The 10,112-nt window shown below is 51.3% G+C and overlaps 1 protein-coding gene across 1 annotated transcript; it reads right to left on the bottom strand.

Moving 5' to 3' along the window:
• Positions 1 to 1,598: 1,598 nt before the first annotated feature.
• LOC148703618 (uncharacterized) lies at positions 1,599 to 6,328 on the bottom strand. Its single transcript, XM_089924108.1, has 4 exons — positions 5,131 to 6,328; positions 4,624 to 4,857; positions 2,466 to 4,533; positions 1,599 to 1,669 (listed from the first exon to the last, which is right to left on the bottom strand). Exons 1-4 carry the CDS (start codon positions 6,001 to 6,003, stop codon positions 1,599 to 1,601), a joined length of 3,246 nt encoding a protein of 1,081 aa, XP_089780234.1. The 5' UTR covers positions 6,004 to 6,328.
• Between the last annotated feature and the right edge of the window lie 3,784 nt (positions 6,329 to 10,112).

Genomic DNA, 10,112 nt, shown 5'->3' with positions numbered 1-10,112 from the left:
CGAGCCGAGCTCGTCCGGTCAGAGAGGACCGCTAACTCATAGCCGATGGAGCACGAGCCGAGCTCGTCCGGTCAGAGAGGACCGCTAACTCATATTTGGGGAGCACGAGCCGAGCTCGATGGTGGAAGCCGATGGAGCACGAGCCGAGCTCGTCCGGTCAGAGAGGACCGCTAACTCATCTTCCGACGTCTCGGGCATCCCTATAGATCGGGGTATCCCGTTGCGGCGGAGCATCCCAATATATTGGGGCATCCTGACGTCTCAGGGTAGGAGCACGAGCCGAGCTCGTCCGGTCAGAGAGGACCGCTAACTCATAGCCGATGGAGCACGAGCCGAGCTCGTCCGGTCAGAGAGGACCGCTAACTCATTGCCGATGTCTCGGGCTATACCGACGAATCGGGGCATCCCGTTGTGGCAGGGCATCCTGATCGTGGTCAGGGTAGGAAAAATAAACCTGACAATCATGAGATAATCAGGAAAAATTGGTGAGCTCAAAATGAGTATGCGGACCGTAAGTTTATCATAAAATGGAATTCATAAAATGAGATTCAATAATTGAATAATGGGGAACCCCTTAGGGTTCTACTGATGGTACACGCGGAGGTTTTCAGAGCTCCAGCTCCGCGGAATGGGCGTCCCGTCTGGGGACTCCAGCTGGTAAGTTCCGGGCCGGCGAACGCGCGTGACTCGGTACGGTCTTTCCCAATTGGGAGCCAGCTTTCCTTGCTCAGCAGGTCGGGAGGCTTCAGCTCTTCTGAGGACAAGGTCTCCTGGTCTGAAAGATTTGATTTTGACCTTGGCGTTGTAGTACTGAGCTGTCTTTTGCTGATACCTCGCCATACGAACTCGGGCGGCCTCCCTTGTCTCCTCGATCAAATCAAGGTTACTTCTGAGCTGCGAAGAGTTGGAGCTGGCATCATGACGCTCGACTCTTGGAGAGGGAAGCCCAATCTCGAGTGGGATGACGGCCTCCGTTCCATATGTTAAGTTGAAGGGAGTCTCGCCGGTGGGGACACGGAGCGTAGTCCGGTAAGCCCACAGGACATTATATAGGTCTTCGACCCATTGTCCTTTGGATTTGTCGAGCCTGGCTTTAAGACCCTGCAAAATGGTACGATTTGTTACCTCGGTTTCTCCGTTCGTCTGAGGGTGCGCGACCGAGGTGAAGCGGTGGTCAATGCCAAGCTCGGAGCAGAACTCTCTGAAGTGGATGTTGTCGAACTGGCGACCGTTGTCAGAAATAAGGATGCGGGGAAGTCCGAATCTGCAAATAATGGATTTCCAGACAAAATCCCGCATCTTCTGCTCGGTGATCCGGGCAAGGGGCTCGGCTTCTACCCACTTGGTGAAGTAGTCGATGGAGACGACCAGAAATTTTCTTTGCCCGGTGGCCAGTGAAAATGGCCCTAGGATGTCGATTCCCCACTGGGCAAAAGGCCAAGGGGAACTGATAGAAGTTAAGGGAGCCGAGGGCCGGCGCTGAACATTGGCATTCCTTTGGCACCGATCACATCTTTGGACAAAGTCCATGGCATTCTTCCGGAGTGTCGGCCAATAATATCCTTGGCGCAAAATTTTGTGGGCCAGCGCTCGCCCTCCTAGATGGTTTCCACAGATCCCTTTGTGGACTTCACGCAGGGCATAATCCGCCTCTGTTGGGCGGAGGCATCTGAGGAGTGGAGAAGTGAAAGATCTTCGATAGAGCTTTCCCTCGTATAGTATGTACCGGGTGGCGAGGCGCTTGACTCGGCGAGCCTCTCGTTCATCAGTGGGGAGGACTTCGTCTTGTAGATAGCTGATGAGTTCGTCCATCCAGCTTGGCTCGAACTCAGTGCAGAAGGTCTGCTCGGGCTCGTCTGTACTGGGCTTTTGAAGATATTCCAGTACTGCCCCCTTGGGAAGCTCGCTCATACGAGAGGACGCCAGCTTCGACAGCTGGTCGGCCCTGAGATTCTCCGACCTGGCAACATGTTGGATGTGAAAAGAGTCCAAGGTCGAGGCGAGATCCCGTACTTTCTGAAGATACTTCTGCATGGTCGGGTCTCTGGCTTCGAAGTCGCCCATAATTTGGTTGACGACGAGCTGAGAATCACTGAAGGCCCTCAAGTCCTTCACTCCTAGCTCCTTAGCTAGCTTGAGCCCGGCAACGAGCGCTTCGTACTCCGCCATATTATTAGAGGCAGGGAACTCCAGGCGCAAGGCTTGCTCGGCGACCACCCCTTCTGGGCTGGTGAGAATGAGCCCTGCTCCGCTACCCCCCGAGTTTGAAGAGCCGTCGACATGCAGAGTCCACGTCAAACTCGGGGGCCGTTCCATGGGTGGCTCTGGCTCGGGTTCGACCTCGTCCGGTATGGTGCACTCGGCTATAAAGTCCGCGAGTGCTTGTGCTTTGATTGCCGGTCTGGGTCGGTACTCGATGTCAAATTCCCCGAGCTCAATGGCCCATTTTGTGATCCGGCCCGCACGGTCTGATCTCTGCAGGATCTGCTTGACCGGCTGGTCGGTCAACACAGCCACTGCGTGGGCTTGGAAGTAGGGTCGGAGCCTCCGAGCCGAGATGACCAGAGCATAGGCGGTCTTCTCGATCTTGGCGTATCGGGTCTCGGCGTCCCTCAAGACCCGGCTGGTGTAATACACTGGCTTTTGAAGTTTGCCCTCCTCTCGGACCAAGACCGAGCTTACCGCAACGGGGGAGACAGCTAGATATAAGTAGAGGATCTCACCCTGTTGCGGCTTTGTGAGCAGGGGAGGGGAAGCCAGGAGATGTTTGAGCTCTTCAAAAGATTGCTGGCACTCGTCCGACCACAAAAAGTTCTTCGGCTTCTTGAGGGCCGCGAAAAATGGAAGGCAGCGCTCAGCCGAGCGGGAGATGAACCTCCCGAGAGCTGCAACTCGGCCTGTGAGCCGTTGTACCTCCTTGACCGTCCTAGGAGGCGTCATCTTTTGAAGGGCTCGGATCTTCTCTGGATTGGCCTCGATTCCTCGCTGTGTAATAATGAAGCCAAGGAATTTGCCGGAGGTGACTCCGAATGCACATTTAGCTGGATTGAGCTTCATCTGGTACTTTCGGAGCGTGGAGAATGCTTCATTGAGGTCGGCTATATGGTTTTGTGCCACCTTGCTTTTCACTAGCATGTCATCCACGTAAACCTCCATGTTCCGGCCTATTTGATCTTTGAAGATCCGGCTGACCAGCCTCTGATAAGTTGCCCCGGCATTTTTTAAGCCGAATGGCATCACCTTGTAGCAGTAGGTTCCCCCATCGGTGATGAAGGCTGTCTTCTCCTCATCTTCTGGCGCCATGCGGATCTGGTTGTATCCGGAGAAGGCGTCCATGAATGCTAGTAGCTCGTGACCCGAAGTGGAGTCCACGAACTGGTCAATGCTGGGAAGTGGAAAACTGTCCTTCGGACAGGCTTTATTCAGATCGGTGTAGTCCACGCACATACGCCACTTTCCGTTGGCCTTCTTGACGAGGACCACATTGGCGAGCCACTCCGGGTAAGCTATCTCCCGGATGAATCCAGCTTCAAGGAGTTTGCTGACCTCCTCGGCTGCTGCTTGCTGTCGTTCAGGGGCGGCGCCTCGTTTCTTCTGCCGCACGGGCTTGCTGGTTGGCTTTACTTGGAGCCGGTGGACCATGATCTCTGGATCTATCCCCGGCATGTCTGCAGGCGACCATGCGAAAACATCTATGTTGTCTCGCAGGAAGTTGACGAGCCGACCCCTCTCATGCTCGTCAAGGCCGGAGCCGACCTGCACGGTTAGCTCAGGAGAGTTCTCACGTAGAGGAACCTGAATTAATAACTCACCGGGCTCTACCCGCTCTTTCTGAGGGTCGACCCGTGCCTCCAGAACCTCGGTTGAGGGCTGGTCGGTCGCTGGGGCAGGCACTTCGGCGGGTCGCTTTGCCTCGTGGGTCGCCAGGTAGCATCGCCTTGCCACCATTTGATCTCCTCGAACTTCGCCGACCCCCCGGCTGGTGGGGAATCGCATGAGCAGATGGTGAGTGGAGACTACCGCTCGGAGGGCGTTGAGGCCTGGCCTCCCGAGGATGGCATTGTAGACCGAGGGAAGGCGTATCACGAGGAAGCTCATCCCCACGGTACTTTCACGAGGGGCGAGCCCGGCCGTGACCAGAAGGTCGATCTCGCCCTCTACTGGGACTGAATCCCCAGTAAATCCAACCAACGGAGCATTCATCCTCCGTAGCTGTTCTTTGGTCATCCCCATTTTACAATATGCACCAAAGTACAGAACATTCACCGAGCTTCCATTATCAACTAAGATGCGCTTTACATCAAATCTATTTATGATCATGGAGATGACCACGGCATCATCATGGGGAGTTTCAACTCCCTCTAAGTCATTGTCTGAAAAGGAGATGACTTCAGAAGCGCGCGGGCGCTTTGATGAGGTTTCTCCCTCCGAAGCTTCTCCAGCCGAGGCCCCTCGGATAGTGTTGATGACGCCGGCAATGGGCCTGTTGGCATTCGAACCTTCAGGCTGTGCTGCTCCTTCGGCGGGCTGCTTTTCTTCACGCCGACCTTGCACAAACCGATCGAGCACCCCTCGACGGATGAGTGCTTCGATCTCATTTCGGAGCTGGTAACATTCCTCGGTATCATGACCTTTGTCCCGGTGGAAACGGCAATACTTCCGGTTATCGCGCCGGGTTCGGGTATCAGGCTTCGGAGGTGGGAGCCGGATGCGATCTCGACTCTCGATCTCCATGAGGATTTCGGCCCGAGGGGTGTTGAGGGGAGTGTATTTTTCATACCTCCCTTCGGGTGCACGGGCCTGCAGTGGGAACCTCGGGCGGAGTGGTGACCTCTGCTGTGGCGGTCCCCTCAGTCGGGGTGGACTCTTCGGGCGGGGCGGATTCTTGGCTTGTCGCGGAGATGGGCTTCTGGGCTGGCCGCACTCCTCGCGGCGCCTCTTCTTGGGGTTCTGCTCGGTCCCACCCCGCCTGACGGCCACGGCTTCCTCAGCCTTGGCATATTTCCGGGCCCGAGCAAACATTTCTGTAAGGTCCGCTGGGAAATTCTTCTCAATCGAGAAGAGGAATCTGTAGGACCGGGCTCCAGTCTTCAGCGCCGACATGGCGATTGATTGGTCAAGCTCTCGGACTTCCCATGTTGCGGCGGTGAACCGGTCCAGATATTCCTTGAAGGACTCTCCCTCCTTTTGTTTGATGTCGAGGAGGGAGTCGGATGTCCGCCGCTGGGGCTGGCTAGCGGCGAAGTTGCCAGCAAACTGTCTGCCGAGCTGCTCAAAGGAGGAGACAGTACTCGGCTTCAGCCCGGTGAACCAAAGCCGGGCTGGTCCTCGGAGTGTCGCCGGGAAAGCCTTGCACATCATGGCTTCCGAGGCTCCTTGTAGGGCCATTAAGACCCGGTAACTCTCCAGGTGGTCAAGGGGATTAGCCTTGCCGTTGTAAGGCTCCACCTGGGGCATCTTGAACCGGAGGGGAACCGGTTCATCTTCAATCTCCTGGGAGAAGGGCGACTTCGTATTGAACTCGAAGTCGCCGTTACGTCCTGTTTTTCTCCCGTGGAGTGCCTGGATTTGGCGCTCCAGCTTCTCGACCTTCTTGTCGAGTTCATCATTCTGGAGGATCGCTACAGCGGTTCCTCCGGGTGCAGGTTGCCCTGGAACCGACTCAGCTTCTGAAGGTTGTGGCCAGCCTCCGTGTCCTCTGACTGGGTGCTCTCTCCAGAGGGAGGCCTGGACTTGAGAGTCCTGACCTCGAAGAGGAAGCCCGCTTGTAGGGGGCTCCGGTTGAACTGGAGCCGGGGGAGGCGGTGCTGCTGGAATGCCCCTGGGTTGCAAGCTTTGGACGGCGGTAGCCAACGCCTGCACTTGCTGCACCAGGGCATCAAATTGTTCCGGTTGAACTTGAGGTGCTGGCTCAACCGGGGGTGGTGAGTTCCGAACGGAACATTCTGGGCTTGGTGGAGGACGTCGAGAGGCGTTGGAAGCCCCTTTGCTTCTTAGCTTCATGGCAGCGAACTCGGGCCCTTCCTCTAGCGCCAACTGTTGCTGGAAATTGGACCCGGGGGCCGCCGTGAAGCCGGGGAAGGAGGAGCTCCGCTGCTGTAGGAGGCGGGCGGCGGTGCGCCGGCTGGCTGCGTCCTCCGCCGCGGGGGGTGTGCAAGTCCTGCAAGGAAAACCGGTGGCCGGGCTCCCCGGCGCCGGCCCTCCGATGCCTAAGTCAGAGGGGGCAAGTATGTGGAGAGAGCGGGGAAGAGAGTATATGGAGAAGACAGCAAGAACATATGGATAAGATAAAGAAGACGAAGAGGATGATGTCCTCAATTGTGTCTGTGCTTCCCGGAGGGTTCAGTCCCGGGGATCTGTTTCCGTTTTTTCTCCCCCTCCCCTGGTTCTCCCAGGTTCCCTTTTATAGGAGGGGATTACGTTACCTGGGAGGTAACCGGGGGATTTGTCCCTGTCTGTAATAATTGGGTACGATTTGGCCCATTTATGGCGTAGTGGAAAACGGGGCCGAATCAGACCGGAACCAGGGAGTTGTCACGGTCGATCGGACCTGTTGGAGTGGTTGAACCGCCGGCCGTAGCGGGCCTGGGGTCTGTGGATGGTGAGTGCATTTATTACCGAATGAACCGGCGGTCAGGTAGAGCCATGCGCTCTGATGGTTCAGTGATCCGGAGATCGTCTTGGGCCGTGTTCATTAAATGCCTGAGTGCATCGGAGACTTGAGGGAGTCTCATGCATTAATGGCAGGTCGTGCCGGATGCCTGCTGAGATCTTATGCCTTGATGGCTTGGAGATAGTAGCAGGTCGCTAGCCATAGGAGTTGTCAAGTTCCTTGGACTTTAGGCGGAGGTTGAACATTTGGTTAAGGCATCGGCTCGGCAAGGGTGCCGAGCCGAGCTGGTCGCCCCATGGGGCACCCTGTGGCGGGGCTGCTTCGAGTACTCCTGGTCGGCGCCCTTTAGGCGAGTACCTTCTAGCAGAGCGCCTCGGCGCTGTCTTTGGTCGGCACTTTCTTAACCGAGCAGCTTATTTTGGTTGGGCACCTCTTGGCGCGCACTCTGGTCGGCGCCTTCTAGTCGAGCGCCTTCCTGGTCGGCATCCTTTGGCCGAGCAGCTTTCTGGTCGGCGATCTTTGGCCGAGCAGCTCTCCGTTCGGCACTCTTTGGCCGAGCAACTTTCCGGCTGGCGCTCTTCGGCCGAGCGCCTCCGTGAATGTGTGACCGGAGGGTTCTTCCCCCAACAATTTCAACCTTAATCAATTTTCCTGAAATTACAATAGGTTAGCTTAAAACACCATACTCTTTTAAACCAATGGGCTACCCAATTCTTAGCCTTTACTTTTTTTTTCGTGCTCTCACTCAAGTACACATCTTGATGTGCAATGGGAATGGTTGGAGAAATTACAAAGTAAACAGAGAGAAAGAAGAATGCAGAATCTAACATGGTTTGGTCTACGGCCTACATCCACGAGCGGGGTCGATCAAAGAAAGCTCCAATACCAGTACCCAAGAAAGTATAAAGAGGAGAAAACCTTAACATAAAAATCCTCGGTTGCACAAACAATCAAGGACCCCTTAATGCAGAGATGTAATGGTTAAAGCCTATATGTCCATGGATACCTCTAAAAACACGACACCGCAACAAATCTAATAGACGAATTGATATGCTTGGATCAATAGGAGAAGCTCATTTGGTTGCATTGGTGTAGCAACTAAGAACTAGCATTATGTACATGAAGATGGTTGTTTGATTAATTTGTCATCACACCATTTATATGATCAAGCAATTTTCTTGTGTATTACTGGCGCCCCAGAGCATTTTCCTTATGCATGTTACATGGTAATTGGAGCCATAGGAATGCAACATCTCCATTTATACTACGCTAACATGAGTTTGCATCAATATAACCAAAGCATGCATCACCCATGGTGAAATTCCCATGAAGGCCCAAGGACCACCCATAGGCCGTCACATCCAATTCCTTTTTCATAAATCTAATAAATATAGAACAATGAAAGGGACCGAGCACAAAAATTTATATCATCCGTGAATGTCCTATTTCTAAGATTACGAATCCAAGAGATCTATGTCGCGTGTCAAGTCGGATGTCAAACTAGATCCCGGGTACCACTCCCTTCTGGGGTAATGCCATCCAAGGGCCAGGATCCCATCATCCAATCATTGAATGGTCCATGATTAAGCGGGGCCCCATCTAGGGAGTTCGTTCGTACGTTCTTGAAATCATTTGCCGTAGGAGATCTCCGGTCGAGGTGGGCCCGGTCGGGTTTAATGGCTGGTCCGGGTCGGTCCAGTTGCCACGACCTCCACGGCAGGTTGGCTGGGAGTACCATAAAGGCTCGAAAAAACCAACGATGTGTGCGGTCTACTGGAACCATGTCCGGCTCAATGCCGTATGTGAACCGCTTGTTAAGCAAAAGTGATAGGTTCCAAAATAAAAGAATAGAGATGGATCCAATTATAGAAAAATTGATTTGATTGAATATCGAGGAGCAAAAGAATTCAATCTGAAATATCATCAAAAAGTAGATCGTTTTTTTTTATTCTTGAAAAAGTGTATATCTTATCAGAATCTTCGTTCATAACTGTCTGAAGCAATAGTATCATTAGAATAGATACATAACTCACTTTAAATACAAGCCAGATAGGTGGATTAGTTCAAGTGGAGAGAAAAAAAATTTTGAACTGATTTTTTTTTCAAGAGATATTTATTTTTTTGGAGAAAAAGATAAGATATTCAAGCACAACGGTATTTTGATACCACTAGAGGCGAAAAAAAATCTATAAAATAAAAAAAAAATTGAAAAATTGTGTATGATGGAATGAGTATTAAGAAGGCCATTTGTATCATACTGGGAGGCAACATATACTGCTAATCATACATGAATTATTTTAAATTTTTGATTCATATATATGAATTGTTTTTTTAGAGTATTAATAAATTTTGGCTTTATCTTTTCCAAAAAAAAAAATAACTACACTATTATTGTCGACTATGGAGTAACATTTCATTAATTCAAAGAACGGTAGGATTGTCCAAACTGCAAACGCTCAAATCCAAATAGCAACTCGGGTCAGATACCATCACTTTTTCCGAGCACCTTTCCTTTCACACCTAAACATTGAGTTGGTGAGAAATAAAGGGCAAAGAAGGTGACTGAAGGCCTGGATCAACATAGCTTTGCTCCAATGAGGCACATCCATCTCCCCTCTCAAGGCTGGGGAGCAAATTACGCTTGGCTATTACTATCTGCACCCTTTGAGCTTCTCCTATCCTCTTTGAGTCTTGGCACCCTTTCATCTGAACTCTATCTACACTGGCAGCAAAGCAAAAGAGAAAATGGAAAAGCAAAAGTGCACTAAAAAAAGAGAGAAGCAAAATAGGAAAGCGAAAGAAAAGCCTATGGAGAGAATGGCACTGGTGATAGAGACCCAAGCTTGCATGCGCTTGGTTGAACATCGATGCTTTTATGGCATGGAGGTGGTGGAGAAGAATTTGATGCCTGTGAGATGTCTCCAGTTGGCTACTGCTACAACAAAGAAGGGTCATCATGGACAATTTGTACTTTGCCCTCGTTAAGATTCATTGCCGAGTCTTAATCTTATTAGGGTTTTTATTAGTTGGTGAATAATTCTAATAATTTTAGGATTCAGGTTCATGTTAAGTTGGATTGAAGTTTGTTTTTTAGTTGAAGTAGAACATTGATATTTTTATTTTTTGATAGGAGATTAGTGAGGTGAGGCATTTTGGCGAGCCACGAGGTTTCTTGGAGTCAAACTTATTATTTTGATCTTTATTTTTTTTGGAATAATTTTTTCTCTTCTAGACTTTTTTTTAATCACTATTGCCGATTGATTTAATTGATGCTCGTTCTAGATTTTGCTATCTATTAGACTGATGAACACCAGAATGAGCATGCTTAGCCGGAAGTTGGTTGATTAAAGCAAGTGCTTTTCGTATGGAGCAACCAGGGGCGGCCCAATGCATTTGGAGGCCTAAGGCGAACTTTCTAAGAGAGGCCTTTTTTTTTAAATAATAATAATAATAATAATAATAATAATAAATTTTAATAAGTGCAAAATACTTTAAAAAT

This window comes from Phoenix dactylifera, chromosome 7 (genome assembly GCF_051530095.1).
Source record: "Phoenix dactylifera cultivar Ajwa chromosome 7, Ajwa_hap1_PhDact_Kaust_v1.1, whole genome shotgun sequence".
NCBI classification, from domain to species: Eukaryota; Viridiplantae; Streptophyta; class Magnoliopsida; order Arecales; family Arecaceae; genus Phoenix; species Phoenix dactylifera.
The sequence above is the reverse complement of the archived record's forward strand: the minus strand, read 5'-3'. Positions and strand labels throughout refer to the sequence as shown.

Excerpts from the sequence above, each read along its gene's own strand:
- LOC148703618 (XM_089924108.1), bottom strand. The coding sequence starts at position 6,003 with ATGAAGCTAAGAAGCAAAGGGGCTTCCAACGCCTCTCGACGTCCTCCA. Across the intron at positions 4,858-5,130 it reads TCACCGCCGCAACATGGGAA|CGACTGAGGGGACCGCCACA; the intron begins GTCCGAGAGCTT and ends AAGAGTCCACCC. Across the intron at positions 4,534-4,623 it reads ACCGGGACAAAGGTCATGAT|AAGCAGCCCGCCGAAGGAGC; the intron begins ACCGAGGAATGT and ends CGGCGTGAAGAA.